Source organism: Mesoplodon densirostris, chromosome 14, assembly GCF_025265405.1.
Source record: "Mesoplodon densirostris isolate mMesDen1 chromosome 14, mMesDen1 primary haplotype, whole genome shotgun sequence".
NCBI lineage: Eukaryota > Metazoa > Chordata > Mammalia > Artiodactyla > Ziphiidae > Mesoplodon > Mesoplodon densirostris.
The window spans coordinates 29,558,862-29,574,383 of record NC_082674.1 but is presented as its reverse complement, the minus strand read 5'-3'; the positions used below and the strand labels follow the sequence as shown (position 1 = coordinate 29,574,383).

Below are 15,522 nucleotides of genomic sequence, written 5' to 3'. Positions count from 1 at the left end.
CATGCTGAGGCAGTACCTCTGGGAATTATCCACCCTTTCCAGGTTGATTGCAAAAATCTTTCCATGCCTTACATGGTATTAAGGTTAACTTATTGGAGAGAACTATGTGAATTAAAGGTTATACATTTCACCCCAAGTTAAGACTATCTCAACAGACTCCAATGTAATGGAAATATTTCAGAATGTGGCTTCACTGCCTGTGGGGAATATATTGCTGTTGTTTATCTTGCTGACTGTTGTCTTCATCATGTAGATTTCCTGCTCAGAACCCTCTAAAGAATGGCAGAAAACAAAGCTTCTCAGACTGGCATTGCCTAGTCTTAACCCACCTTCCAGCTGCATCTCCCACGACTCCCCAGCACTTAAACCCAGTCACGCCACTCACTGTTTCCTGACCCCATCTTCCCCATGATATCTGGGCTTAGTGCACCTAGAAAGCCCTTCCACCTACCTCTGCAATTCCACTTACTTTTCATATCCTACCTTAAATGCTCTTTCAAGAAACTAGTATGAATCCTATTGTAGACCCCTTGTTATTCTTTTGTAGCATTCACCACATTTTGCTTTATTTTACAGTGTTTTGTTTTATTGTTGTAGTTCGTCCAACAAATACCTAATGAGCACTCATTATTTGGTCTAGTTGAGAAGACAGACTGTATAAAAAAGCTCTTGGGGCTTCCCTGGTGGTGCAGTGGTTAAGAGTCCGCCTGGCGATGCAGGGGACACGGGTTCATGCCCCAGTCCGGGAGGATCCCACATGCCATGGAGCGGCTAGGCCCATGAGCCATGGCCGCTGAGCCTGTGCGTCCGGAGCCTGTGCTCTGCAATGGGAGAGGCCACAACAGTGAGAGGCCCATGTACCTCAAAAAAAAAAAAAAAAAAAAAAAAAAAAAAGCTCTTATAATAACGTGCAGGAAGTAGACAGCAGAGGAAGTGTAGTATACACGGGAGCCATCTAAACTGGTTTTTTGTGTGTTGGCAATTGGTGTTGGGTCCAGGAAGGCTTTCCTTTGCATAATTTTATTTTACCTTCTACAAGATCGGGTGCTCACTGAAGTCAGAGACTTTGCAGGATGGCCAGGCAATCATTTGTTGGAGTTAATCATCACAGCTCTCACCTGTGTAGCACTATCTCATCTGACCCCACTTTAGGCTAAGGCCATTGCTTCTGGAGCTCTTCTGGGGCCTCCTTACATGTAGAAAAGCTATTGAGGAGATTTTACAACTTAAAAGCTTTTCTCTCTCTAGCACAAACACTCTGCCAGACAGGGATCGTTGTAGAGTGGTTGGTGGACATAATTTATGGGGCAACATATGATGTGTTTATTACAGTATGGGCTAAAAGGTTCATGAGTTGAAGAGTAGGCATTTTTCAAATGTGGAATCTAACATAAATGAAGTTAATCCTTAAAATCTAGAAGGTATCTTGACTGCCTTAGGAGAAGTGTTTTATGGACACACCTAAACCTTCAACCATTATTTGTAGCCTTCAACAGTCAAGAAAAATGCAACCACATATTGGTCACTTGTTAGAAACTGCTTGAGTAGGTTTAAGCTGACTAAATATACTAGTGAGGTACCTGTGGGTAAGGTCAGATCTATGGCTCCAAAACATAGCAGGAAAATGAGAGCCTTGAAAAAGTCACCTCTGTAAAGAAACTTGGTAAAACTCTCATTCTGTACAGTATGGTAAACTTTACCCTGCACCATACAGCAGGTTAATTTACTAAGACATTAACTTATGCTTATTCTTATTGTATTTTTCCCCTTACTATTCTAAGAAGGTAGTCAGACTTTTGTGTTCTCCTATCTCTGGAGCTCAAGGTTGCAAGAGGGCGGGCAGGGGTTGCCTGGCAACTCTCCCTCAAGGTTCTGGGAATTAGTTGCTCGGAAGCCTCCTTGTTTGAGGGGATTGGGCTTGGTCAGCCCAAAGAGTGATGGAGAGAAAATGACCTTCCAAGACTGGGAAGGTGGAAGTGGGCAGGTAGGTCCCAGTAAGGGAAATGCCCCTGTTCCCTAGCAGCTGCCTTGGATGAACATCACTTTGGAAGAGTACCTGGTGTGGTGCCCCTCTGGGTAGAACCTTCGGCATAGGGCTTCCCCACATTTGCCAAGATCCCACCATTCATGAAACAATGGAGCTACTCAACTACTAGGAATAACATGTGCTTGGACACTGAGCAATGCAGGGGCTCTCTCTGAATGTTGTAAATTGCATAAGGCTTCCAATGCCTGGAGCTGGGAGGGAGGAAGCCCTTGTAATGATGGAATTTTAATATCTCAGCCCTAGGCAATTGGCAGTCTGGAGTCAGACTTGATTTGATTTAGAAAATAAGATGCTGTGATAAGCCAAGTGACAGAATAAAATTGTACCCAATACGACTGTGTATGTGAGAACAAAATACCAGCTTGGAATGAATGGCCATGTATGGAGCCGTAAGAACTAGTCCCATTTTTTTTTTTCATCTTTGCTTTTCCTTTTGTAAAAGCCCCATGCGAAATTATTGTCAACATATACTACCTTTTGGGCCCAAAGGGCCTCCAGTGGAGCTGAGCAAGGTCCATAAGGGCCCCTGGGGGCCATGGGTAGACCAAAGAAATAGAAAGAAGGAAAAGGAGATGCGAAGATAAAATGAGAAAGCAGAGGAAGTAGGGAGGAGAGAAAGTGACAATTACCTAAAGTAACAGTAACCGTACGCATAGGCAGAATAGATGCACTAGTGTGGCATAAGGTCTCAGGCCAAGCCAAAGGAAGAAACTCATGCATTTATTCTTTTTTCTATTTTCCCACATTTCTTCTACTTCCTATTCAGTCAGCCCTTGATTATCTTAACACCTCATCTGCCTCTAGGCAATGGATACTTAATTCCTAAATGGCTAGCTTGCGACAAGGCACTGGAAAAGCATCTGGTGTTGAGCCTCACAGAGACCTGAGTTTCAAATCTGGCTCTGCCAACTCATGGTACCATGTCTGGTCACTAGATCCTCAAGAGCTGAAAGTAGTGCTACATGTGTAGTAGGTGTCAGTAAACTGTCCTCTGGGCAAAAACTCTCAAACGACCTCCTCCTTGTTATTTTACCTTCAGTCCTCTGGGTGGTGAAGACTTTTAGTCCTGAATAAACACTGGTGAAAATTGAGGGCTGGCTAGGAAAGAGGCAGAGGCATTGAAGAGAACCCATGGTTTCACATTCACATCTGTAAGCATTCCTGATCTTGGGTACGTCTAGTCCAGCTGTTCTCAAATTTTACCAGGCATCGGAATCACCTGCAGAGTGCAAGGTCTCCAGACTTCTGATCCATGGATCCGCAAATATTGATACCCACCTCCAGAAGGAGTTTAGGGGTCTCCAGGTATACAAAAGACACTCAGGAGGTCCATGTATTTATCTTTCCAGGAGTTAAGAGAAGTTGTAATTGTTCTGTCTTCTACTTCACTGTATAAGTTTGTATGAAATTCTGTCCAGACTTGGTAGATACTTTCATCCTACCTGTATATGAATGTCTATCTGTAATGCTTACTCACTAATATACTGTGTACTCTCTCTTCTCTCTTCATATGCTGGGACAAAGGGATTTTTGTTGGGTTTTGTTGTTAGGATTGTTTTACTTCCCTAACACAACCCTAACCATTCTACTCTTCTCTGAAAACCACCCTCCCAGTCTAGGCTGATGCAGTTAGAGTTTCTCTCCCAGGAATTTGGCATCAGGGCTGAGAGACATGGTCTGCATGAACCAGGGGGTCGGGGGGTGGATAGTGAGGCAGACATGCAGAGAGAAGCAGAGGCACCAATTCTTGAGATCTTTCCACCTGGGGTACAGTCCCAGTGAGTGCGAGCTGCCCGCCCCACCTTGGGTTCTGCGAGACACCTCATGTCATGTGAGCTACCTCATGTACTGCCAAAATCTCCTTTTCTGCTTAAGCAAATTGGCCTTGGATTTCTGCACCTAAATAATCTGCACTGAGATATTCCCCATTGCCCTCATTGATGAACTGCAGATTCCTAGACACAGTAACAAAGCTCTTCACGATCTGGTGCCTGCTTACCCCTCCATCTCTTATCTCAACACATGTGCCTCCCACTCTATACCTCAGTCATATGGAACTACTTTTTAGCTCTTTCTTTTCTTCATGGGCTTAGGCATGCTTTTTCTTTCTGCTTGTAACACTCTTTTCCCCTCATCTTTGCCTGGTCAATCCTTATTAGGCCTTCAGATATCAGTGTAGGTGTGTCACTTCCTCCAGGAAGCCCTCCCCTTTCTCCATATTCTTGGAGTACCTTTAGCTCCCGAGTCCTAGCACTTACATAAGACACCATAATTGCCTGGTGACTTGTCTTTCTTCCTCTCCAGATTTTGAGCTCTGTGAGGACACAGTCTGAGTCTCAATCGCTGTTGTATCTGGGTGTCTAACTGTACCTGGTACTTGGCCAGCACCCAATAAATACTTGTCAAGTGAATGAACGATGTGCCTCCCTTAGCTATCAGTCACCTGCCCCAGTGGCAGATTGACAAGGTTGAACAGAAAAAATGAAAATTACTTTCGCCTCAAGGTATAGATTACAATTTGGAAATACTCCTGAGGTAAAGAATCAGGTATCGCCATAGTTTGTGAATATCCTATTACTTTCATTTTATATTTTTCCCCCTTATTTAATGGCCATGACAGAGTTTCTAATTAGAGAAAAGGCCTCATGCATACATTGATTCAAAAGTGCTGTATCACTAGGGGGATTTTGAGAATAAGGTTAGAATTTAGCATATCAGAAGTTGAATCCATTTGAGATCTCTCAAAGAGGTTTGCCCTTGGGTCGTTCAGCACAGACTTTCATAGTCACTGAAAACTGTTGTCATGGTAATCATGGAACCTTTTATGATTTTTGTAGACGAGTTAATGAAGATACTGGAAACAGCCCAAAGGAATTCATACTTGGGTGTGCATTTGTCTCCATATTAACCCAATCACTGTTTTGAACACACATCTGCCCCTGGCCTGATTCTCTTGGCTCTCCTTCCTGACAGGAATAAATAAACAACTGATTCCTTTTTAGTATTTCAGACTAGGAGGCCGTGGATGGCTGCCCTTTTGGTCTCATTTCAACAGGAAGTCCTGCACAAAGGGCTTAAAGGAACAGAAGAAAAAAAAATGCTGTGTGAAACAAATCTCTTTTATTTCAAAATTTTAATGTTGCTGATTTAAGGCACCTAAATCTAATACCTATACAGCAGTTTCTTTTGTAGACAGCACAGAGCACTGAATATACCTAAAGTCTTTTTCTTATGGTCCTTCATAAATATACCTTAATTCAAGCGTCCATCGAGTCTACAGATTTACATACAGATAGCTCAGTGTGCTCACAAGATTTGAGTGTGAGATTTTCCATTTATGTCCTGTCCTGCTAGTTCTTTCCCAATATCCATTCTCTCTTCTTTCCTAATAATAGTACTCCTTACTTTTAGCTAGGCATGCAGATGCTTGAGATCAAGACATTTCCCATTCTCCTTGAATTCTGGCCAATGGTATTTAAGTAGAAGTGGTGTATTTGACTTCCTGGACTTGTCTTTAAAGGAAGTAAGTATGTGCCTTTCTTCATCCCTTCCTACTGACTGGAATGTGGACATGATGGATGGAGTTGGGGTAGCCATTCTGGACAATGAGTTGAGAGCCACATTGAGAAAAGCAGAATGACAAGATAGAAGGAGTCTGCGTCCCTGAAGATTGTGAAGCTCCCATAAAAGCCCAGACTATGTTTACAGGAGAGAGAAAGAAACTTCAGTCTTATCTAAGCAACTGTTATTTTGGCTTTTCTGTCATCTAACCTTAACTATCACCCAAAAATGAAATTAATTATTCCTCTTTCCACTGATAGGGTGTGAAACGTTTCTGTGAGATTACCCATTGATTCCAGGGCACGCTGGAAGGTGGGCAGGTTTGCTGGACTTTTGCATTAGCCAGACTGAATTTTCTGGTATGGGGAATTGAGACAGAATGGCAGAAAAATACCTACTCCAGCTTAGGCATAGAGACATAGTGTCGCCTGGTCTTTGTATGTGAATTTTGAATTTTTCTAATATAGTAGAACCACGTATCTACCCTAAAATAAGAACTCTTATTTCAAATGCTTTTTGGAATGAAGTAGATGACAAATAAGAATAATTACTAATTAGTCTGAGTGCAAAGTATTGAGATAAGACACACACACACAAAAACCCAAAACAGAAAAACCCCAAACTTTCCAAATTATCTGAAACAAGTGTAACAGTCCTCCACATGGGAGACACAAGTCTTGTACCAGTGAGGAACTGCAACTTTACTTACTGAATTTGGGCCTTTTAATCTTCTTTGTCATTTCTTTATCTGAGTGTATTCCAGTCACCAGCAAAACTACACGAAGAAAATGCAAAAAATCTAATCAATATTATTTCACCTAAATGCTTTCTCTCTTTTGACCTTTATGTTTGCTTCAAGCACATGTTAAAGTATTCTCGTTAGTAGAACTAATTTTCCCTTATTTTATGGTTGGGGAAATAAGATGTATACTTTGTGCTTTTCTTAGCCTCTGCTGAAAGGGCCTTTTAAAAATACTTATTGGATATCTGTCCCGTGTTTTGCTGTCTTTAAATTTCACCACACCAGCTCCACCATCTCCACTTTCCAAAGGCAGGAATGTGGGTCTCGCGAAGCCCACTGATTTGCTTGGTGCCAGGAATAAATTATAGAGGTAGGATGAACACCCAGGCCCTTCCGGTTCTCTCTCTTCTGTTCCACACTGAGTTTCCAAATGGCCAGTTTCCAAATGCCCAGAGAGCCGCATACGCATGCGCGCGTTTGCATTTGAAGCGCGCGCATGTGCGTGCGAGAGAGAGAGAGAGAGAGAGAGAGAGAGAGAGAGAGAGAGAGAGAGAGAGAGAGAGAGAGAGAGAGAGAGAGAGAGAGAGAGCGAGAGAGCGAGAGAGCGAGAGCGCGAGAGCGAGAGAGCGCCTGATGAAGCGCGTCCGTACAAAGCCTCAGAGGAGGACTCTTTGGAAAGCAAGACAGGGGGGAGGGAAACTGGGGAGAAGAGAGAGACTCCTCACAGGGTATGGTGCGACCTGACTGTCCTTGGTGGTCCTTCCAGCCCCAATTGGTGCTGCGCCCTCCAGAAGCCAGCTGCAGGTAGGTCAGCTTCCTTCTCAGAAATGGAGCAGAACCTGGATACTGCTCTTCGGGAAGCAAAACAATAGGGGAAGAAATGGGAACTCTTTATGCCTTTAAGTTTAAAGTCGCATTGCTGGTGTGAGCCTTGTGTTTTTGTTTTTGTTTTTTTTTTTTTTTTTGCGGTACGCGGGCCTCTCACTGCTGGGACCCCTCCCGTTGCGGAGCACAGGCTCCGGACGCGCAGGCTCAGCGGCCATAGCTCACGCGCCCAGCCGCTCCGCGGCACGTGGGATCTTCCCAGACCGGGGCACAAACCCGTTTCCCCTGCATCGGCAGGCGGACTCTCAACCACTGCGCCACCAGGGAAGCCCAAAGCCTTGTGTTTTTAAAATATAACATTGACCGAATTTTTCTTATTACCAAAATAATACATGTTCCTTGTAGGACAGTAAAAAAAAAACACTCAAAAACAGTACTACAGAAAATAACGGATGAAAGCAAAAAGTATAATATTTTCAGGCTTTTTCTATATATATGTATGTATTGTACTTTGAAACAAACATTTGATGATGCTTATACTGTTTACAATGTGTCATAAACTTATTTCTACTTAAGGATATAGAAACATTTTTTCTTGTCATTTAATACTCCTCTCATAATAATTTTAACTGCCTACAAAATATTGCAATTCATGGACATACCATAATTTAGCCAATTTTTGCATGGATTCCTTATTATTGCCTTAAAATAAAATTCCAAATAGGGTTTCTTGTCTGAAAGATATGCCCACTTAAATTTTTGATATATATTGTGAACATTTCTCATAGCAATTTTTTAATAATGTCTGAAAATGCTCACTTTTCTGTACCTAGACTAATTCTACCTATAAACAGAAAAGCCTGTTTTTCCTTTCAAAAGGCTAGTCAGTCTCTACTCTTCTTCCTTCCTTTCCAGGCCTTCTACCTTACCCACCCAAAGATGATACTGCTCTAACTTACCTCCATTTTAGCTACTTTTTTGAGAAACCCACTTTCTGGATGGAGTTGGAACTCTGGAGGTGAACATGAGGCAGCAGAATAACTAAAATAGGTATTTTACTTCCTACTCTATGTTTTCTTTTTTAACAGAACACAGATGCTTGATTAAAGCATAAATCAGGACTTAGGCATTCTTGAATTGGTAACTGTCTTTGAAGGAAAAAGTGGCAATGTCACCAAGTGTTTGTTAAGAAAATTTTTTATTTATCTTATGATTAACTAGCTGAGCTGTGCCAATGATGTAGCTCCTGAATTATCCTGTTTTGACTATTAGCACTAGTTGAGGCCTGGACAGTTGACATACCATGTCTTGCAAGAACAGAGCCATGAAAGAGAACTGAGTGAAAACCAAACGTCTAGCCAAGTAGAATGAAGGCAGACATTTTTTAGGTGTTATTTACTTCTGGGGTTTGCGTAGGGTGTGAATGTCCTGGAGGTCTGATTTTTATAGTAGGCTCTGTGTCATTTAACTCTGTCCAAAGACCGCATCTTCATTTTATACACAAAAATAAATAACTAGAATATTTTTTAAAAAACAAGTACGAAATAAATATATAGAAAAAATTACTGCGCGTAAAGCAGAGGGAGTAAGTGAAATAGTAGTAAATTTGGGTATCAGTTCTTGGTGGGAAGCCAAATACTGTCTTTCTGGGGCTGTGTACCCATGGCACATGGTTTATAAGTCTTAGTATCATTAGGACTATAAATATTTCAGTAAGACCACCCCATCACTCGCATTTTCTCGCCCAAGACCCTCCAGGCTGAAAACATGCAGAGCTGGGTTCAGTTTTAAGCAGTGGTTAATAAAGTCATTATTTTCAATGGTACACAGAGGCCCTCCCCTCAGCTTAGATGCTTGTTAATTAAAGCTCCCCAGAAGCCACTCCTCAAAGGGGAGGGCTGGTCAGTAAGGCTGCAGATGTGCTTGTGCCCTGAAGCAAGTCATTCCTCATCTGCAAGACCTCTCTTGCTACCTTGGAAATGGTGACTTGCATGTGGAATCTGGGTGAGAGAAAAATCAGTCTTGTGTTCCTGTTCTCAGGAAGCCTGGCAGAGCACCGAAATGGATGACAGATACTCACTTCAAAGTACAAAGCAGAACACAGGTCTGAAAGCCCTTCCATGGGAGTAGTTAGTTATCTGGCCACAGCTGAGGCCGTTAGAGTCTAGAGGGCTTGAGGAAATGAAGGCTAGAGTCTGAAGTTCCAAGGCAACCATGATTTACCAACTCTGCAGCAATACTTCTCAATTTTTAAAAATTCAATGTTCCAGCTTTGAGTAACATGAAAAGATCTCACCTTTCGCTAGTCGTGTTTGAAATTTCAAACCAAATTAAATACTGTGGCCATCAGTATGATTAAGATAGCTGAGGTGCAATTGTTTTAAAATTCAATTTAAGTAAATTATCGTCCACATAATTTATAGAGAAAATACAAATGAGTTAGCCTGAAACAATGTTCAGTCTCATTAATGATAAAAAATGCAGGCTAAAGCAAAATGACAGGATATTTTCTCATAGTGTGTACTGAATATTGAACACAAGATTATACTTAATCCTGGCATGGATTTGGGATTAGGGCAGTCCAGTACACTGTTGGTGGAGTCATTCTGGAAAGCCATTTGGTAATACATTTCAGTAGCCTTAAAAAACATTTATATTCTTTGTCCTAGAAAATATATACCTAGTACTATATCCCAAGTTGTAATCAGAGACATAGACAAGGATAATAATATTATTATTATTTATCATACATTAGGATAATGTATAATAAAAGGTGTTCATTACAGCATTATTCCTAATAGCAATAGGAAATAATGAAATCTTGGAAATGTCCCAACAGTAGGGGAATACTAAGCATTTATTACAAATGATATTAGCAGAAGATTAAATGACCTGGGAAGTTCTCAGCTCTAACCTTAAGCATGATTCTGACAAAATTAGAATATACGCAGAGAGAAATACCTGGAACAAATATACCAAAATTTTAATAATGGTAGAATTATAATTCCTATTTTATATTTTCTGTATTTTTCCCATTTCACAGTAAAGTTCTTACACATAAATAGTCTATGTTTTATGTAGAATGTTTCTTTTCTAATTAGAAAAAGACAGTTGTTATTTAATTTGGTCATATTGAAATCAGATAGACTTACAATAATGAAAAGTGCTTTCTAAGATCATTGGCATGGTTAATAGGCACTTGTGTTCCACTTTTCCTGTCAGTATTAAGTCATTATCAGAATCCATTTATTTTCAAGAAAAGACATGAAGTGCCAGAACATTTAACCAATTATCAAATCAGTAAGTACTTACTGAATACTTATTACATGTCTAGAACGTTTATAGGAATGCTTCATTCTAGCCCATAAACTTCTTGTTTGATCCCTTAGTGCCACTCAAGATACTAACTCAGGTGGTGTTGACAGGGACTCTCCTTCACCAAACTTTAGTTAGGCTCCTCTAAGCCCTCTTCTCAACTAGGCTTTGACCTTGGGCTTCTGTGTCTGTCCTTGTTGGGCCTGCATCACTTAGTTTCAGCAAGAATCTTGTTTAGAGAGAATCCTCCACCCTTGGTATGTGATCACCCTGGTCTGCCTTTAGCAAGAATCCCCTGATTCCCGTGAAATCTCCTCTTAGTAATTTCCATTCCCTGACCCCTGCAAGCCGCTCCTTGGCTATGAATCCCCACTTTTCCTTGTTATATTCGGAATTGAGCCCAGTACAATACTGAGGTCTCCTTTCCCCTATTGCAATGGTTCCTGATTAAAATCTGTTTTTACTGCTTTAAATACTGTCCAGCTCTTGTTCTCTTTAACAGTGGCCACAATGCCTTCCTGAAAACTGATTTATAAAGCAGATGATTTAAAATCAGCTCAAATTTCCCCTATGCTTTGCTTTCGACTTACTTACTCAATTAAACATCTAGCATGAAATATATCAGAGCTTCATTGCAGAGACAGGATAACTTATTCTCTGTAATCACATAAATCACAAAATTATGCTTCAGATCATAGAATATTGAAGCTGGGAGGAGCTTTGGAGGTCATCTTTTTATTTTGTAGAAAAGAAACCAAGGTCAAGGTTGACATCTCAGCTAAAGCTGCTTTGGAGGGGGAGGGGTTAGAAGTTGGAACCAGAATGCAGGTTTGCAGATGCAGCCTTAGGCTTTTTATGCTACTTTCTCCCCACGGTGCAGTCATTGATTATATGTGGTGCTCCGATGACAGTGGGCAGCGTACAGCTCTGCTACATCATAAATTTACACATATTTAGAGTGACCATGCTAGCTCTGATATATACCGATTAGACACTTAATTAACATTAATTTAGAGGGCTTTTGGGGGATCTTTGGATGGTTTTCTGTGATATTGTGATTTATGATAAATATATATTTTGGTGTTCCGGCCACAGTTCCTGCCTAACAGCTCCCAAAACCCTTGGAATGTCCTAAGTGATAAGAGCAATGGGAGCATCTTTTGTTATAATATATGTATTTTTTACTGGAGTAAAATTGCTTTACAATGTTGCATTACTTTCTTCTGTACAACGAAGTGAATCAGCTCTATGTATAACTATATCCCCTCCCTCTTGGACCTCCCCCCCACCCATCCCACCCCTCTAGGTCATGACAGAGCACCGAGCTGAGCTCCCTGTACTCTACAGCAGGTTCCCACTAGCTAGCTATTTTACACGTGGTGGTGTATTTATGTCAAACCTAATCTCCCAATTCGCCCCACCCTCCCCTTCGCCCCCTGTGTCCACATGTCTGTTATAATATTTGATTTCTTGTCCTCAGTTTCTGAAATCAGAGCCATAAAGGTGAAATGGGTGTCTTGTTTTTCATAACAAGCCCCTTTCAATCACAACTGAGTTTATGTTAATGAGGTGGCTTTTGAAAATCCCCTAAAGATGAGGGAGCTGGTTGCCAGGGAAACCCACCTGAATAGAGAGTTGGAATTTTCAGTCCCATCTCCTGATTTCCCAGGAGGAAAGAGGGGCTGGAGGTTGAATCAATCACCAATGGCCAGTGAGTTAATCAATCATGCCTATGTAATGAAGCCTCCATAAAAATCCAAAAGGAGAGGGTTCAAAGAGCTTCCAGGTTGAGGAGTGAGAGCTCCTCCATGTGCCACCGTGCTGGGCCCAAATTCCACGGGGACAGAAACTCCTTTGTTCAGGACCTCGCCCTATGTATCTCTTTATCTGGCTGTTGATTTGTATCCTTTAATATCCTTTGTAATAAACTGGTAATCTAGTGAGTAAACTGGTTTCCTGGGTTCTGTGAGCTGCTTGAGAAAATTAATCAAACGCAAGGAGGGGGTCATGGAAACCTCTGCTTTATAGCCAGTCAGAAGCACAGGTGATAACCTGACTTGCAGTCGGTATTTGAAATGTGTGTGTGTTGGGTGGCGGGGGGCAGTCTTGTGTGAGCCCTTACCTGCAGGATCTGATGCTATCTCTGGGTAGAATGGTGTCAGAATTGAGCTGAGTTGTAGGAAACCCAGCTGGTGTTGAGGAATCACTTGGTGTGGGGAAAAAATTCACACATAGGAATTGGGTGCAGAATCAGACTCTGAAACCTGAAAAATCCAACATCCCTGACAAGAATAATTTATTTAGCAATATTTCTTGAGTGCCTGTGAGATGTGCTGAGAACTGAAAATGCAACAGTGAGCAAGACACAGCTCCTGCTGTCAGTATCGTACAGTGTCAGGGGAGGCAGCCTCATGACGAGGTGAATGCCATGCAGTCGTGACTAGAATCAATACAGGGCACCAGGGAAGCCCATAGGAATAGGGTCTGATCAAATGGAGAGCAGAGGAAGCTTCCTGGAGGGCCAGTAGGGTGTGTGGGGGTGAGAGGAAGAACATTCCAGGACAGGGAACAGCATAGTCAAAGACCTGGAAGGAAGAAATGACTCGACCTTCAGGGGAATGAGAAGGTCAGCACTTCCCACGTCCCTGGAAGCCAGGCTGGGCTCTGTGGTAGGGAGGAGAGCAGGAGAGGACGGCAAGAGCCATATGAGAGAGGCCTTGCCAGCAAGCAAGGCGCTTTGAGAGATGTGGGCTCCGTCATAAAGACAAAGGGAAAACACTGAGTGTTAAATCAGGAGAGTGGGATCAGATATGGGCTTTAGGGAGATTAATTGGGGTGTGGTAGAGAATGAGTTAGAGGGGTAAGGATTTGGGGCAGGGAGGCTGTCACAGTACTGAAGAGGTTTCGGGGGACTTAAGGGAAATGACCCTGGGATGGAGACAAGCAGATGAATAAGAGAGATGCCAGGGAGGGGCGTATAAGGACTTAGAGAAGAGAATCTGCGATAGGAGTCTCCCTTTTCTACTTTGATTTCTTGCTTTGTGAATGAGCAACCCTGAGGGGAAAACGGTTTTGCAGAAGGGCAGGCTGAGAGGGGCAAGACAAGCAAGGACAGTCAAGTTCTTCTTGGTTCCATGATGTGGGGGACATGCCAGAGTGTGAACCAGCCTCAGGGTTTCTGTGTTTGGTTTTGTTTGTTTTACAGTAGCTAAATCCTTCCTATTCCTAACCCCTGCCCCACCCTCATCCCACCCTGTGTTCACCCCTACTAACCTATAGGTTAGTCTGGGGCTGGGGGGAGATAGCCTCTCAGAAGGGCAAGGTGGAAATGAAGGACCCTGTGCTCACGAGAATATTCCTTAGCAAGTTGGTGGTGGAGTCAGGACCAGAACCTTATCTTCCCTCTGACTCCCAGCCCAGTCTCCTTCAACCATGCTGAGGGCCCCTTGCCTTCCCAGCTGTGTCACCTCTTTGTCTTCCAGTCCTCAATTCTGCCACTGTAGATTCCCTCTGCACAGACCTTGCACATTCTGACTATATTATGGGTTAAATTGTGTGCCCCCCTCCCTGAATTCATAGGACTTCTGTTGGACTTCATGTTGAAGTCCTAACCCCCAGTACCTCAGAAGGTGACCTTAATTGGAAATAGAGTGGTTGTAGATGTAATTAGTTAAATTTAACTAACTTAATTAGTTAGGATGAGGTCATCCTACTGGAGTAGGTTGGGCCCCTAATCCAATATGACTGGTGTTATAAATAAGGGGTAGTTTGGATATAGACACAGACAAACACAGAGGTGAAGGTGTTTGGATATAGACACAGACAAACACATGTGAAGGTGAAGGCATAGATTGGGGTGATGCCAAGGATTGCCATGGATTGGTAGCAAACCACCAGAAGCTAGGAGAGAAGCATGGAACAGGGTTCACTCTCACAGCCCTTTGAAGGAACCAGCCCTGCTGACACCTTGATTTTGGACTTGTAGACTCAAGAATTGTGACAGAATAAAATTCTGTTGTTCTAAGCCACCCAGTTTGTGGTATTTTGTTATGGCAGCTCTAGCAAACTAATACTGACTATCTAAAAGGCCTTTTATACCCTTCTGTGGCAATAGTTTCACAGTGACCCACAGGATGACTCTGCCTGACACAGAGTGGCCACAGCACAGTGGGATCAAGATTAACCAAAGATTACCCTTGGGCTTGATGCTAAACCCATCAGCACTTTTCTTTCTTCTGGTTGACCTGCTGCTCCTTAAGGGCCTACCCCAAATTGTGTTCTCTGTTGATAATGTAAGTTTAAAGTGTTTCATCTCTAAAAGTATGAGTTGCCAATGGTACAAGTAAGGCCGTGTCAGTGATAAGAATTTTTTTTTGAGAAATTAAGAAATAAGTTCTTTAAATTCAGAATCTGTAAATATGCTTTATCTGAAATATTTGCTAGTTGCTGAATAATACACACACACAAATATGTGTGTATATATGTGTGCTTAATATATAATATGTAGACATACATATGTATACATATGTTTGCTTTATATAAAAAATATATAGACATACATTCTGAATTTGATCTACATTTAACATTCTCAGTTAAACATTTCTCCAAAATGTTTATCATAAAAAGATACACTGAACTGTTTATATGCTCTGTCTTGGTTTAAATCTTTTGTTGGCAAGATTCTTTGGACATTAGGAGAATGTTAAAAGCGTATCCCGATACACATATAAAAGTACTTACCAAGGAACATTTCAATAACAGATGCCTTCATAGTGAGGACAACAATCCCCATAAATAACAAAATGGCACCCTAGAGAGGAAGAAACAATAACATCATCATATTTCAGCCAAGAGTTCTGAATTGGATGCACAGAGTGTAGGGAGGGGCTGCCTCATTTTGCATTGCCCTCTGGAGTCTTAGGATTTCAAGCTGTGGCTTTCTGTAAACAACTCATGGAGATCAGCTGTGCTGGTACCCAGAGGCTATTCTCAGAAAACCTGTTCTAGCCACCAGCCTCCTCTTCTTCAGAGA

General features: G+C 42.0%; 1 protein-coding gene across 1 annotated transcript in view; it reads right to left on the bottom strand.

The window, feature by feature from the left end:
- The window catches only part of VIT (vitrin), a 48,332-nt gene extending 33,050 nt beyond the window's left edge, over window positions 1-15,282 (bottom strand). Inside the window, exons 1-2 of the mRNA XM_060117587.1 lie at window positions 15,231-15,282; window positions 6,318-6,383 (exon numbers count right to left, since the gene is read on the bottom strand). Coding sequence (XP_059973570.1) covers window positions 6,318-6,383; window positions 15,231-15,282 — 118 coding nt within the window. The remainder of the gene's footprint in view (window positions 1-6,317; window positions 6,384-15,230) is intronic.
- Window positions 15,283-15,522: the final 240 nt, after the last annotated feature.